The sequence below is a fragment of the Cricetulus griseus genome, chromosome 6, assembly GCF_003668045.3.
Source record: "Cricetulus griseus strain 17A/GY chromosome 6, alternate assembly CriGri-PICRH-1.0, whole genome shotgun sequence".
In the NCBI taxonomy this organism is placed as follows: Eukaryota; Metazoa; Chordata; class Mammalia; order Rodentia; family Cricetidae; genus Cricetulus; species Cricetulus griseus.
This window is the reverse complement of record NC_048599.1, coordinates 57,854,463-57,870,437: the sequence shown is the minus strand read 5'-3', so window position 1 is coordinate 57,870,437 and position 15,975 is coordinate 57,854,463. Positions and strand designations below refer to the sequence as shown.

The 15,975-nt window shown below is 39.9% G+C and overlaps 1 protein-coding gene across 1 annotated transcript; it reads left to right on the top strand.

The window, feature by feature from the left end:
• Window positions 1-15,171, top strand: Haus2 (HAUS augmin like complex subunit 2). Its single transcript, XM_027422108.2, has 6 exons — window positions 1-128; window positions 8,128-8,220; window positions 8,597-8,666; window positions 9,592-9,724; window positions 11,459-11,567; window positions 13,429-15,171. The coding sequence occupies exons 1-6, from the start codon at window positions 36-38 to the stop codon at window positions 13,633-13,635; spliced, it is 705 nt and encodes a 234-aa protein (XP_027277909.1). The 5' UTR covers window positions 1-35; the 3' UTR covers window positions 13,636-15,171.
• Window positions 15,172-15,975: the final 804 nt, after the last annotated feature.

The window sequence follows — 15,975 nt, the reverse complement described above, 5'->3', positions numbered from 1 at the left end:
CTCACTCGCGCCAGTTCCAGAGGTGTGTGGGAGCCATGGCTGCCCCGAACCCGTGGGACCCGGCGTCCGCGCCGAGTGCAGCTGGGCTACTGCTGAACCACTGGGTGGCTTCGGGGATAGTCACTGAGGTATGTTGGGGCGGTGATGGCGTCATCAAGGGGGCGACAGAATTCCGCTGTGAGGTGGTGGTCGTGGCTGCGCGGGTGGGAGTGAGTCCGCTGAGGGCTGTGTTCAATGCCCGGCAGCGCCCCTTGGAGGCTGCGGCCTCGATCCCTCCCCCGTGGGTTCCCTAAACGGGAGGGACGGAGTAGATGGCGTTCCCAGTACTCTTGTGTTTTGACGCCTGCAGGTTATCCCAGGCTAGTTGTCGGAGGTGGACCGCGCTCTGCCCTTTTTTCTTCCACTGACACTACTTCCACTAGACCAGCGATGCTCAACCTTCCTAATGCTGCGACCCTTTAACACAGTTCTTCATGTTGTGGTGACCCCCCCAACCATAAAGTTATTTTCGTTGCTACTTCATAACTGTAATATTATTTTGTGAATCGTAACGTAAATATCTGTGCATTCCGATGGTCTTAGCAGACCCCTCTGAAGGGTCGTTCAACCCCCAAACAAGCAACAGGTTGAGAGCCGCTGCTCTAAGACTGTAGATTGGGAAGCAGTGAGAAAGAAATACTGGCCGGTACTTACAACAAGCACTTCCAAAAACGCCTGTTTATGGGAATTATTGAATCATATTTGGGGCAGGAAGCCCTGAGAACAAAAGAACTACAGTGGAGACTTTGTGGGAGCATCTTTTAAAGGGGTGTGTGTGTGTGTGTGTGTGTGTGTGTGTGTGTGTGTGTGTGTGTGTGTGTGTGTGCTGTTGGAGTGTGAATGGGGGAAGCGTTTGATTTTGAGATGAAAATAAAGATTAGCCCAAGAAGTGGTTGTTTTAGACATTTACATACAAGGAAGAAGACAGAAAAGGGAGAAATCGAATATGTGAAGGAAAATGACAGGAATAGGGAGAGACCAAGGACATTAAGATTGAAGGGAAGGAAACTGATATCAAAAAGGAAGTTGAAGCCGGGAGTGGTGGCTCTGGCCCTTTTTTATCCTAGTGCTCAGAGGCAGAGACAGGCGGATCTCTGTGAGTTCCAGGCCAGCCTGATCTACAAAGTGAGTACCAGGACACAGAGAGAAACTCTGTCTCAAGCTCAACCCCCCCCAAAAGAAATCCCACAAAAACAAGAAGTTGAGGAAAGTTAGTAATTCATCTGTAGAAATTAGTAATGCAGACTTGATGGAAGTTTTTTTTTTTTTTTTTTTTTTTTTGGTTTTTGGAGACAGGGTTTCTCTGTGTAGCTTTGGAGCCTATCCTGGCACACTCACTCTCTCTGGAAACCAGGCTGGCCTTGAATTCACAGAGATCCACTTGCCTCTGCCTCCCGAGTGCTGGGATTAAAGGCGTGCTGGCTGGAAGATTTTTTTTTAATTCATGGAAGAGTCATTAATTAGAGGCTTCTAATATCCTAAAGTGTTTATTTAAAAAACAGAGACAACAAGGAAAAAAAGAAACAGCCAGATGTGTCAGTCCTAGACTTGTTAAGCTCTTGGGAGCTGTGGAAGCAGGAAGATTGCTCAGAGTTCAAGGCTAGCCTGGGGTACAGAGTGAGGAGACCTTGTCTTAAAAAAGAAACACCTAACACGACCAAGAAATTCAGTATCACTCAGCAAATTGGCAGAATTAGATCTCCTTTTTGGCCTACCATCTAATAAAATGAATTCTGAGCTGGGTGTTGGTGGTGCACACCTTTAATCCCAGCACTTGGGAGGCAGAGGCAGGCAGATCTCTGTAAGTTCGAGGCCAGCCTGGTCTACAGAGTGAGTTCCAGGACAGCCTCCAAAACCATACAGAGAAACCCTGTCTCAAAACAAAACAACAACAAAAAATTGTGAACAGCCAGGCTTAGTGGTGAGCACCTAAAATCCAAGGGCTAGTGAGTTACAGACCATCTGGGGCTACATAGCAAGATAGTGATAAAGTAATAAGGTTGAATTGTGATAAAATTGTGTTGTGAAAGAGTTTGAACTTTCTTTTTCTCTTCTGCAGTTTCCATGTACACTCATCTGAGAGCCTCAGCTTTTAGCTTCTTTGCTACATTTTCTTTCTTTGGCTGCCCCTTAGCTAGAATTAAACATGAGGAAAAGATTACAGATTACAAATCTCTATATATAAATGTAAAGTATATGGTACTTACTGGGATTGAACCAAGGGCCTCATACATGCCAAACACCTTTTATTCTATCACTGAATTACACCCCAGCTCCAGTGTTGTTCTTTGAGACTGTGTCTGGCTATATACCCTAGGTTGACCACAAACTGGCGATCTTCGTGTTTCAGCCTCCTGCACCTGGAAGTTTTTATGTGTATCACCTGGTCCTTCGACCACGTATAAAATAACACACTGAGTCTTAATATTAATTATAATTGTTTTGCCAATGGCTCAGGCATATTACTAAGTAGCTCTCACATTTAAATTAACCTATTTCAATTAATCTGTGTATTGCCACAAGGATGTGGCTTACCAGGTTGGGCATCTTTCTCCTTTGGCAGCTACATGGCGTCTTCCTTACTCAGCCTTCTTTCTCTCTGTGTCTCTGTTTGGATTTTCTGCCTAGCTATATTCTGCCCTGCCTAGGCCAAAACAGCTTTATTCATCAGCTAATAAAAGCAACACATATTTGAAGCATACAGAAAGAACATCCCGCATTATCTCCCCTTTACTGTCTAATTACAAAGGAAGGTTATTGAAGAGCCAAAACTCCAGTTCAACCCTTCCCCCAGGTGTAGCGTCAAAACCAAACACAAAGGAACTCCAAAGGCCCCCAGCCTCCTAGATACTTGAATCCTGGGGACTGTTTGACCGCAAAAGAAATTCCCCTGTAGTCTGCAGGAAATACAATTCTGAAAAATATTGGTACAGTAGGTCACCTGCAAGTCATAGCAGCTAAAGAATGTTCCATCCCAGCACCAACCTATAAGGTATTACACACCAAAAACATGACGTTCAAAATTTTCTTGATTGTTCCCCAAATGTCAACCAATCAGAAACCAACCTGTACCTACTGATGTAATCCTGTAACTTTTGTCTTTAAAACCTAGCAGTAGACAGGGAACTTCACCCACTCTGGAGGCTGCTGCCTCAGCTTGCTAGACGGGTCCCTCCCACGTTGTAGGATAAACAATTTAATAGACCTCGTGAAATTGAATTGGTGGTCTGTCTCCCTGATATCTTTGGGGATTCTTATGACTCGGGCACAACAGTTATAACTTTAACATAGTAAAATTGCATATAACAAAACAGGTAATAGCAAGAATTACAGTTACAATATTTAGTCTGTTTGTATTTGAAAAAATTAAAGAAAATACTCTATCATCTATGTTTGTTAGTCTAAAATTTTATATCTAATTTGTTTTTAGCATAATTAAGGAAAACTATAATTATAGCTATCTATCTTCAACTCCATCAAAGATCCCCCAGAAAGATATAATGTTATCTAAGTAAACTGGAAGTGCATTGTAATCAACTTCCAAAACTCTAGAAATGACAAAGATATCTGGCTGCCTGGACAGTCACCCAAAGTTCTTCTGGAACATTGAAGCATCCATCATCAGCCTATAGACCTAGAAGTATCTGGCAGATTTCTTAGTGAAGCAGGAAATCTGAAGGGCTGTCCCACCTATATTGGCAGTTTGTTGGCCATTTTCTTCTGTGTCCTGTAGAATGTCTGGCAGACTCTTTTATGAAGCAGGAATCCTGAAGGACTGTCCCATCTTGTTTTGGCAAGTTCAGCAGTCACTTTCCTGTGGGTTCTGCATGTCCAGTTTATACAGTATATAGTCAAACAGTCCAGGCATGAGCAGTTTCTTGCTCAAATGGCTAGTTTTGTCACACTGAAAGCAAACTCTTTAAGGAGCTTTGAAGACCATCTTCTTGAAGTAACTGATGATATCAGGAGCAGACATGTCTCACTGTTGAGAAAAGTCTAAGTTGTTAAAACAATTAAAATGCCATATTCTATAGGTCTTTGGAGCATTTGAAGATTACCTACCCATCTGAAATTTATCTCTGTATATATAGAAAACCTAACATATCTATAAGTTTGACTATTACAGATCACTATTAATTTGTATTTCTTAACTATACATTACATTTTTAAATGGGCTGTATAAAATAATATCTTAAAAAAAAGAGTATATGTAGTATAACGTATACATATAGTATAACAAAAATGTGCATATAGTGTAACTGACCTTAAATTTGTGTCAATAAACCAAAATCCATACCAATGTAAAGTATCTTGAGATTAACAGTTTTTTGGATTAAAGTAAATCCAATAATCTGTCCCTTTTTATTATCATAATAATCTATTTATTTCTATAAATATAATCTAATAATTTCTATATCATATCCCCTTTTTTTCTTTAGAAAGAGATTGACTATAACCATTAACCATTTATAACTAACCCCCTATAAATGAAAACAAACATTTATAAACAATTATTTGGCGAATTTGGGCATAATTTTCTATACTACTTCCTGCTGATTGGGGGCACTGGTAATCTTATGGGGATCCTGAGAAAATTAAAAATTATGATTAAATCTTGGCTGTAGTAGTCTGTGAGGCTGCATTGTCTCAGCCAGTTTCCTTGGAGTTGTTCTGGATTTTGGATCCCCTGGTCCATTGCTCCCATTGGAGACCTCTTGGGGAGTCTTACTTGATCAAACCATATTGGCCTGGAAGGAATTCACAGCTTCTCATCTTCTGTGGGGAAAAAAAAAAAAAAAAAAGCAGAACCTCTTTTTCAAAGCAACATATCCTTAGGCCCAAATTTTGAACTCAAGATACCTTTATGCTGGTTTATCTTAGCCGCCCCCACAATCAAATGTCTCTCTGTAGTTACCTCATTAATAGTCAAAAAATTCAAGGAAAACACAATAATATACATAATCTAGAATCTTTCTATATTTTTCATCTTTACATGGCCCATTATAATTTTTTATTACTCTATTATTTAAGGACCTCAATTTATTATCGTTAAATTATTTGTTTTAAGCTAAGACTCTGTCTATCTCTGTCCTCTCTCCCAAGCCTATGTATACTTATCACACATACTGTGACCCGTTTTGAGGCCTTTTTTGTTTGTTTGGTTGGTTTTTTTGTTGTTGTTGGTTTTTTGGGTTTGTTTTTTGTTTTTTGTTTTTGTTTTTTTTTTTTTTTGATTTTGGTTTTTCGAGACAGGGTTTCTCTGTGTAGCTTTGGAGCCTATCCTGGCACTCGCTCTGGAGACCAGGCTGGCCTCAAACTCACAGAGATCCTCCTGCCTCTGCCTCCGGAGTGCTGGGATTAAAGGCGTGCGCCACCAATGTCCGGCCGTATTGAGGCCTTTTTGTCTGACTCTGTCCTTATTGTGTTATCTGTAATCTTTTTTTGATCAGGAGAGTTTTTAAGACATTAAGCAGACTTGACTAGGATTAAAGTGGCAGCTTTGGCTGCTGGCTCCACCCCACGTGGCTTTCCAACATGACTGGTGTTACCATATCCTGGGATTAAAGCCATTGGGAATACAACAGACTGATCCAGGCATGAAAACAAAGGGTACAGACCGGACAGATATGAAAGTATGAATCACTTCTCCAAGGAAAGAACCAAGACCTGCTGAGGGTGGAAAATACAGAATGTCTAGTAGAAGGCAGTTATAAATACCAGTTGCAGTAAGAAGGATCATAATTGAGTGTTTCTGTCATATTTTGTTAAGAAAATATTTGTTTTTTTCCTTGATTTCTTTATCTTGTAATGTCAATTAAGAGAATATCAGTGGTTGTCATATTTAAGTTTTGAGACACTGAAAGAATATCCCTGGATTGCCACTTGTTCTATAATGCATTTGCAGTTGTACATATGATAGTTGTATCATGTTAGGTGTAAGTATGATTTGGTTATTGTTTTCATTTGGAAATTAAGCATGACATAAGCATAATTGTGTGTCAAGTTCACAAGGAGTGGACTTGTGATGCTTCTCCTGGTTGTCAATTTGACTGCATTGTGGAATTAACTAAAACCCAAGAGGCTTGGCACACCTAAGGGATTTTTCTCTCCTTCCCTCCCTCCCTCCCTCCCTCCTTTCCTCAATCCCTCCCTCCCTTTGTTTTTGTTTTTTTGTTTGTTTGTTTTTTATTTTTTTGAGACAGAGTTTCTAATAACAGCTCTGTCCTGGAGCTTGCTTTGTAGACCTAGCCTCAGATTCACAGAAATTCACCTCCCAAGTGCTGGGATTACAGAATAGTGTATATCACCACCGGGCAAAGGTTTTGTTTTGTTTGTTTTGGGGTTTTCCCTCCCTTCCTTCCTTCCTTCCTTCCTTCCTTCCTTCCTTCTTTCTTTCTTTCTTTCTTTCTTTCTTTCTTTCTTTCTTTCTTTCTTTCTCAAGGCAGGGTTCTCTGTGTAGCTTTGGAGCCTGTCCTGGAACTGGCTCTGTAGACCAGGCTGGCCTTGAACTCACAGAAATCCACCTGCCTGTGCTTCCCAAGTGCTAGGATTAAAGGCTTGGGTCCACTGCTACCTGGCTGGGATTTTTCTTAATAGATCATTTGAAGTAGAAGGACCCACCTTTAATCTGACCTTTCCAGGTAGGAAGATACATCTTTAATCTGGGCCCACACCTGCTGATGGTGGTTTATAAAAGGACATGGAGGATGGAAGGGCTTGCTCTTTGCTTGCTTGGCCTTGTTCTTGCTGGCAACTTCATTCCTACTTCTTTATGGTCCTGGCATATACTGAAGACCAGCTGAGACATCCAGCTTCATGGACTAAGTAACTGCTGGATTCTTGGACTTTCTGTTGGTAGACAGTCATTGTTGGACTAGCTGGACCACAGCCTGTAAGCCATTCTAATAAATTCCCTTTCCATGGATATATAGATGCATTCTGTTCCTCTAGAGAACCCTGACTACTGCAGTTATGGACTTAACTCTCTGAAACTGTAAACCCCAAATTAAACACTTTATAAGTTGCTTTGGTTATAGTGTTTTATTGCAGCAAGAGAAAAGTTCCTAAGACATATACCCATTTATGCATAGGCATAAAATAGGAAATGGGATTTCCCCTAAAAGTTTACTAGAGAACTTGGTTGTCTGCCTTTCTGCACGTGCAGTTCAGGCCAAAATGTTCTTCATACCCTTTAGGAATATACTTGTATAGAAACTTTCTAAATTTGCTTGTTACCAGAGGCAGAGAAACTATTATGATTTGTAGTGATGAGAGTACATGTAGCCCAATGCAAGTAAGGAGTTCTAGAGGATTCTAAGGTTGCTATGTGTGCTGTTTGAAGAGAAGTACATGTACCTAGTATGAGCAAGGAAAGGAGATAGTGTGCCAAGCACATTGTTACAAGTGAGTATTATATATAACAAAAACCAAATAGAGTCCTAGGCTAACTATCCCCTAATTTACCTGCCTCTAAGTGGTGAGTTCTGGGTTCAGTGAGAGACTTGGTCAAAAAGTATGACAGAGAAATGATAGAGGAAGACACCAAATGTTGACTCTGGCTACCACATAAATGCACATATATACACATGTACATGAGCATGCATACACAAAACATGTGCTCCAGTGTGTGTGCACACACATAAAAACCTGGTGTTATGCTGTACACTTAGGAAGGGGAATTATGAAGGTTAGAAGTTAAAGGTCATCCATTGGCTATATAGAAAGCTCAAGACTAACTTGGGCTACATTAGACCTTATCAAAGTAAAATAAAAAGAGAGGATATGCATTGCTATAGTTTTAATGTGTTTTTTGTGTTAGGTGTAGTTTTGGACATGATGTTACTTTTATTTTTTATTTTTTTGAGACCTGATTTCTCTGTGTGGAGCTGGCTGTCCTGGAACTCAATCTGTAGATCAGGCTGGCCTCTTAACTCACAAAGATCCTCCTTCCTCTGTCTCCCGAGTGCTGAGATTAAAGGTGTGCACCACCACTGCCTGGTAACAATATTTTTACTCCCTTGTGTATGTTATTCTAGTTGTTTATACTTTTTGTAACATACTATGCTTTCCCTGTTCATTTATCATTAGGAGATGTTAGATATATCTAAGAAAACAGCTCCTTGCTTTGTGAACTTCTCCAGATTACAGCAGATCTCAGATATTCAAGCTGAAATCAACCAGGTAAATTATGAGATTTTGACTTCTACTTCTCCATTTAAAAACGTGTGTACTATGCTGGGGTGTAGTTTCAGAGAAAGTGGATGGTTAGCATACAAGATGTCCTAAAACAAACAAACTAAAAACCTCTTAATTGGTTTGAATAGCATTCTTTTGCAGTTACAGCAGTGCCTAATACATGGTTAGTAGGTGCTTGTTGTAGTAGTTAATTGTAATAACAGGAATGCAAGATACCAAAATGAAAGGCTCCAGTGACTTACCCTGACTTTTATATAAACTATCCTTCCATCTGTAGCATGTCCATTTTATCAGTGTTTTAAGTCTTTAACTTCAGGTCACTTTCTGAGTGATCTAAAGTTTCCTTTTGTTCCTCATGTAGAACAACCTAGAAATTGAACTTCTAAAACTAGAAAAGGATACAGCAGATCTTATTCATCCTTCCTGTTTGGGTAAGTTGCTTGCCTAAGAGACTAATATTAGGATTTCAGCTTGATCTTGAATTATTGTATATAAACACCAGGTGGCAGAATTCTAACCTCATAACCTTTCCTGAATATTGTCCTATAACTAACATGTTTTCAGGGTTTTTTGTTTGTTTTGTTTTATTTTCTTACTGTATTCCCTTGGCTAGCTTAGAACAAGTCCAGTTGACTTGACTAGTGAAAATAGCATATAGAAAGTGACCAGGTTGAGGGGCTGGAGAGATGGCTCAGAGGTTAAGAGCACTGGCTGCTCTTCCAGAGGTCCTGAGTTCAATTCCCAGCAACCACATGGTGGTTCACAACCATCTGTAATGAGATCTGGTGCCATACAGGTGGAACACTATACATAATCTTTTTTTTTTCTTTAAAATCTTTAAATTTTACTTTTTTATTATGTATACAGTTATCTGCATGCATACTTTCACACCAGGAATTCATGTCCATGGGCACCAGGTAAACATATAATGTGTACACATACATACAGGCAAAACACCCATACACATAAAAATAATTTTTTTTAAATGTAGTAAAATAATAGCACTCTGCAGCAGGGAGGGTTCTTGTTTGTTTTGTTTTGAGACAGGGTCTTACTATGAAGTCCTGGCTGGCCTGGAACTCACTGGGCAGATCAGGCTGGCCTTGAACCTCTGAGATCCATCTGATTCTGCCTTCTGGATCCTGGGATTAAAGTCATGTGCCAACACTTCCAGCTCCATATCACCACAGGATCCCCTGGAACTGGAATTACAGATGGTTGTGGGTCCTCTGGAAGAGCAATGGGTGGCCTTAACCACTAAGCCATCTCTGCAGTTCCCCAGGCAAGACATTCTTAGTGATTGTAAAGCATACTTGTCCTGTTGCTAACTGTGGTTGCCATCTCTGGTTTATGTAGTTAAGAAGTGTGACTCTCTGCAAATCATGAATAATCATCTGGAAATGGTGCTCAAGGAGAAGCGGGCCATCAGGCAAAGACTGCTGAGACCCATGTGCCAGGAGAACCTGCCAATTGAAGCTGTGTATCACAGGTCAGAGCACAGAGAGAAGTGGAGAGTTAGACATGCTTTTTTTTTTTTTGAGACAGGGTTTCCCTGTGTAGCTTTAAAGGCTGTCCTGGAACTAGCTCTTGTAAACCAGGTTGGTCTCCAACTCACAGAGATCCGCCTGCCTCTGCCTCCCGAGTGCTGGGATTATATACATGCCTTTTTAAAGTAGCTTTTGTTTAGACTGGCAGTTATGTTGTAGCATAAGTCATAAAGCAATGCTATTGAGTATATTAACATTACTAGTATTGATATATTAAATTAGATAGTGCCCTTTGTTTTTAAATAATTATAACTGGAAAAAAAAAAGGACTTTGTTTTGCCAGTTGTGTTTTAGAAATTATAAATTATGGTTTGTTAAAAAATATTAGTTCCCGGGGCTGGATAGGTGGCTCAGCAGTTAAGAGCACTGACTGTTCTTCCAGAGGACTTGAGTTCAAGTCCCAGCAACCACATGGTGGCTCACAACCACCTTGAATGAGACTTGATGAGCTCTTCTGGCATGCAGACAGAAGACTGTATACATAATAAATAAATAAAATCTTAAAAAAAGAAAGAAAGAAAGAAAAATATTAGATCCCTAACATGCAGCACAGTAAAATCTGTTTTATTATGTATAGACTGTTTTCTATGAAGTACATTTATTATTGTCTATATATAAAAATTCTATTGAAATTTAACAAAGGAAAAACAGTAAAAGACACAAAAACTGGCCTGGTGGTGGTGGCCCACACCTTTAATCCCAGCACTCAGGAGGTAGAGGCAGGAGGATCTCTGTGAATTCGAGACCAGTCTGGTCTACAGAGGGAGTTCCAGGATAGCCTCCAAAACCACAGAGAAACCCTGACTTGAAAAACCTAAATAAATAAATAAATAAATAAATAAATAAATAAATAAATAAAAAGAAAAGCTAATTTACTTTCTCTCTGTATTGCTTTTCTTTTCTAACCACTGTCACAGAATACCCAACAGAAGCAACTTAGTTGGGGAGAGGCTTATTTTGCCTCACAGTTTAGAGGTAGTGCATCCAACATTGTAGGGAAGGCCTTGTGGTTGGTGTTCAAGTGGATGGTCCCTGCCCCTGAGGACTTCCAACCACTAGGCTCCACCCACAGAACACTAATGCCCTGGACTTGGAAACCCACCAAGCCCCACTCTGGAAAGCTCCGTCCCCAAGAAATGTTATATAAACTCTGTCTTCTGCTCAGTTCTCTACTGCTTCTCACCCCTCACCCTAGTAGAGGCAGCTACCCTCCTGGGTTTTTCCCTACACATCTCTTGTGTGAGGTCCGTGTGCTATGTAATGTTGTAGTAGTTCTTGGCTCCTGACTGCCGGGGTACCTTTCCCTGCACAGCTGTAACACTTGCACTGGAGAAACACCCCACCCTGCCCCCCAGCAGAGCCGTAACGTTTGCAGTAGGGAAACCTTCATCCGGAGTGCTGTAACACTTCCATTGGGGAATCCTTTCCCCTCAGAGCTGTAACATGCACAGCTAGTGCAACTCCATCTGTGGTGGCAGGATTGTGAAATGGCTTGCTCACGTCTTAATGAATCAGAAATTGGAGATCGCCTTCAAGGACTGCCCCCAGTTATCTATATCTACCAACTAGTCCCTGTGCCCAATAAGTCCCCAAACAGCATTACCCAATTGGGACCAAGTGTTCAAACACGGGAGCCTGTGGTACAAATTTACATTCACCCATATACTCTCTTTCAGATATATGGTACATTTGTTGGAATTGGCTGTGACTTTCATCGAGAAGTTGGAAACCAATCTTGAAACAATTAGAAATATCCCTCATTTAGATACAAACCTAAAGAAAATGGTGAGTAATAGCTGCCCTTAGTTCTTATATTAGAATATGTTAGTTCTTATATTAGAATATATTAGAAAGCTGTGTAACCTTCACATTTAACTTTTTGGTTTTGATTTTATTTTTTCAATAGTCTCACAAAGCTCAGACTAGCCTCAGACTCCTAAATTAACAAAGCAATGTATTTATGTCATCATGATATTCTCATATGGATGTGTGATTACCCTTTGTTGTACTGTGTTCTCATCTGCTGCTGTCCTCCTGTCTCCTCCATCCAGTTCTTCCTAGCCTGCCAGCTTCCTCTGGATAGTGTCTCCTTTTATTTGTATGTCACATGTGTTCTTACTCTTTTTACCCTCTCCTCTCATCTGTTAATATGTCTTTCTCTCCTTTCACTGTTTCTGTTTTACACACAGATACACAATTCAAATCTAGAATACACATTTGAGACAAAACTTAAGGTGTTTGTCTTTCTGAGCTTGGCTAATTTCACTTTGAGTAGTCATTATTAGAATCATAAAACAAAAGAAACATTTTCTTAACCAAGCATGGTGCCCTACACCAATAATTCTAGTACTTGGGTGCCTGAAGAAAATTGTTGTGGAATTTGGGGCTAGCCTGCACTATGTAGTAAGTTCCAGACTAGCTTAAGCTACAAAATGAGATTCTGTCTCAAAGCAAAAAGAAACTTTTTTAAAAAATATTACTCTGCCAGGCGGTGGTGGTGCATGCATTTAATCCCAGCACTCAGGAGGTAGAGACAGGAGGATCTCTGTGAGTTCAAGGCCAGCCTGGTCTACTGAGTGAGGTCCAGGATGCCTCCAAAGCTACAGAGAAACCTTGTCTTAAAAACAAACCAAAAAAATTTACTGTGACATCATTTCCATTTTTTTATTCCCTTGCCATCTGGTTCCCTCCTCCCACCCTCCCCCCCAAGTCTTGCTATATAATGGGGCTGGCTTCAAACTCACTGTCTTTTGCCACTGCCTTCCAAGTGCTGGGATTTTAGACATATGCCACCACACCTAGCAAGATACATACTTTTTACTTCATAGGATTGCATTTACATAAGTATAAAATAAAATTATTAGGAGTTGCTAACTGTTTATCACAGGAAAAACTACTTTTGGTACAGGAACTGGGAACAGGATAGGACACAGAAAGATTTTAGAAAGTTTTCAGAATTAATTTGAAGAATAAGTAAAATCTGAACATGTGTCAGAAAGACTAATGTGGCCATAGCAATAGTGGGGAGAAGTTATGAACAGAGAGCAGAGATAACTGCAGGAGAAAGTAGCTTCCACTTTGGATAAGGTAGTAGATTGGTCAGAACTATGCTTAAAGACTCATGGAGAAAATATTGGATAGACTAGATTGAGCTCTGCCACTCAAAGTATGAATAGAGGGAATCCTTATCATCTGGAAGATGTTAGAAGTGCAGACTTTCAGGGCCAAGGATCAGCTTGCTATAGTGCTTTTCTAGTATGTGAAAGGCCTTTGCTCCTTCCCCAGCACCAGAAGAAAAGAAAATTGCAGAATTTCAGACTTTAGTCACCGTATACCTTTAGAATCAGTTTAAGACAACTTTGGTATACACACATGCCTGTAATCACAGCGCTGGGGATGATAAAGTAGGAGCATTACCAAGAAAGCCTGAGTTCATTTGAGTATAGTTTAAAACTGATGATAAAGGAGACATGAACTCACAAATAGACGATATATGTGTTTGGGTGGGGGTAGAGACATAGTTCTAAGGAACTGTTACAGTAAGGGACTAGAAAATGATCAGATATTAATTTTTGGTCTATTTTTGACATAATGGTAATCAATAACAGATTCTTTTTTCTATTTTTCTTTATTTCACATGTTACAGAGCAAGGCATTAGCCAAGATGGATATTTTGGTGAACAAGACAGAAGAATTGGCAGAGAATATACTCAAGTGGCGAGAACAACAAAAGGAAATTTCCTTGTGTATCCCCAAAGTACTAACTGAAGAAAATTATCTTCTCAAATTTGATATAGTTCCTCCTTTACCTTTTGTTTCTAAAGTTCATGCCCAAACCATTAATGCCAAGTGATTGCCGTCTTTCCTTTTGTTTAATTATGTGTAGTCAAAGAAGTCCATTTTTAGGTGATTGTGACAGGGATATTGATAGGTTTTGTTGCTAGAAACACTGAAAAAGCCCTCTGAATTTTGGAGTACCAGGCCCAGAGAGATGTCTCCTCAGGGAAAAGCTCCTGGTTCAAGCCTGACAATCCCTGGGCTCAATCCCTGGGATCTATATAGCTTTTTTCATATATTTTCACTCTCTTTGGTATAGCTAAAAAAGATCAAATATGTGTATGATAACTTATTATCAGTGAGTTGAACACTCTTCAGACAGCAGATTCTGTATCATGATTCTGTATCTCTTATAAAAACATTTTTGAATTGGAGTATTCCTGAGTCTGAAAATTTCTGTGGTGATTATTCCTGTGAGACTTCAATGTTACCCTATGAAGGACTGATAAGGTGTAGTTCTTGGCTGGCACATCTAGAAACTCATATAATAGGAGGATGAGTAGGGCTCAATAGAACCAGGCTGTGCATGTGGTTTGTGTGGGACACTTGCTTTCCTTCTGAGAGTCTAAGATGTTGGTACACACCAGGAAGAAAGTACTTTTGTTACCGGTCCCTGGCAAAAATCTGGAGCACACATCCATAACAATTTTAGTGGTAGACAGCATTTCACAGTGTCACAGTCCAGCTGTGAGTGTGATGACACTAAGTCTTATATATCCTCTTAGCAGATCACTGAACCTAGTTGTGTTCTCAGGAGTGCCTGGGAAACAAATGCTGAGAATGTGTGCTAGCAGCCTTAGGACATGCAAAGAAGAAAGATTCAAGGGGGAAAAGGCATATTGTGGTAAGATTTAAAAACTTGTTTTGATACTTCTTATATGTAGTCAAGGCTAGTCTCAAACACATGATCCTTCTTGTTTCAACCTCGAGAGTGCAGGAATCACAGAAATGTGCCATCACATCTGGCTAAAGTATAAAGATTTGTAATGGATAATACGATATATTTTACCTACTTAGGGTTATTCATAAAATACAGACTAATACACTTAAAGTAGAGATTCTAACAACTTCCTCGAGATGTTTTCATTTACATTGATACTGTAAGTACTTCTGGCTTATATTTAAACTGGGATTCTATTTTCCACACTGTTGACTTCTGTGTCATGGGAGTTTAGCAAACTTCTGTTCATCATATTCTTAACTGAAGACTTCACCCGTTAGATAATAAACACTGTTCACGAACAACAGGATCCTTACTCCCCACCCCAAGAAAGACCCTTTTAACAGATCTTTGTTTTGAAAAACTCTACACCTTTTATAAATGCACCATAGAAGAGTGGTGTTGAGATTTTGAACATCACCCAGACAATCATCAAAATCCTTATTTGTATTCATCTCAAATCTCTTTCAACATCTAGTCATTTTCCTTATATGATTTCTTGTGTGTGTGTATGTATATAATCATGTCTCCACTATTAATATCCCTGGTGGTTTTGTATTTTTATTTCCCATTAATGCCTCAAGATGTAAAAATAAACTAATTTCAATTAAATGTGGCTTAATATGAATATCAAGTAACAGAAAGAAAACACTCTTTTCTTAACATACTGTAAATATTGGCCGGGCGTTGGTGGCACGTGAGTTTAATTCCAGCATTTGGGAGGCAGAGGCAGGCAGATCTCTGTGAGTTTGAGGCCAGACTGGTCTCCCGAGCGAGTGCCAGGATAGGCTCCAAAGCTACACAGAGAAACCCGGTCTCGAAAAACCAAAAAAAAAAAAATGTATTCAAGCTATCCAACTCACAAAAGCTTAAGATAAGTTAACCTAAACTCTAATGTAAAGAGGAAAGCTAATTCAATAAGTGCTGATTTGTATGTAAGAGCAAGAAATAGAGTGAGTCAGGCTATAGAAAACAGTTGCCAAGGAGGGAGAGAGAATCAGTTTTTTGTTTTTTTTCTAAATGTTACCTAGACTGGATTCAACAATCCTCCGGTCTTGGCTTACCATGTTGTAGAAATACAAGCATATGTCACTGTGTCTGGTTTGAACAAATGTTTCTATTTTTGTGAAACTCAAGGGCAGGCAAGCTGGGGATCTCTGTAGCTGATGGATAAGAAGAGAAAGCAATGAGTCAAGAAAACAGGCAGGAGCTGAGATGGCTCGGTGGGTGAAAGTCCCCACATAAGGGTGAGGACCTGAGTTCAAATCCCTAGAACCCACATAAACCTGGCCACCCTTCAGTGGGATGGGAGGCCAAAGGGAGGGCCAGCTAGCCTCTTATATGCCTCTTATAAGCAGCTGCAAACAAGAGCCCCTGTCAAGGTAGGTGACAACTAACACCCAAGTTTGTCTTCTG

Bases quoted from the DNA above. Each gene is read 5' to 3' on its own strand.
- Haus2 (XM_027422108.2), top strand. From the start codon at position 36: ATGGCTGCCCCGAACCCGTGGGACCCGGCGTCCGCGCCGAGTGCAGCT. The intron at 8,667-9,591 runs GTAAGTTGCTTG...TGGTTTATGTAG, and splicing joins TATTCATCCTTCCTGTTTGG to TTAAGAAGTGTGACTCTCTG. The intron at 11,568-13,428 runs GTGAGTAATAGC...CACATGTTACAG, and splicing joins ATACAAACCTAAAGAAAATG to AGCAAGGCATTAGCCAAGAT.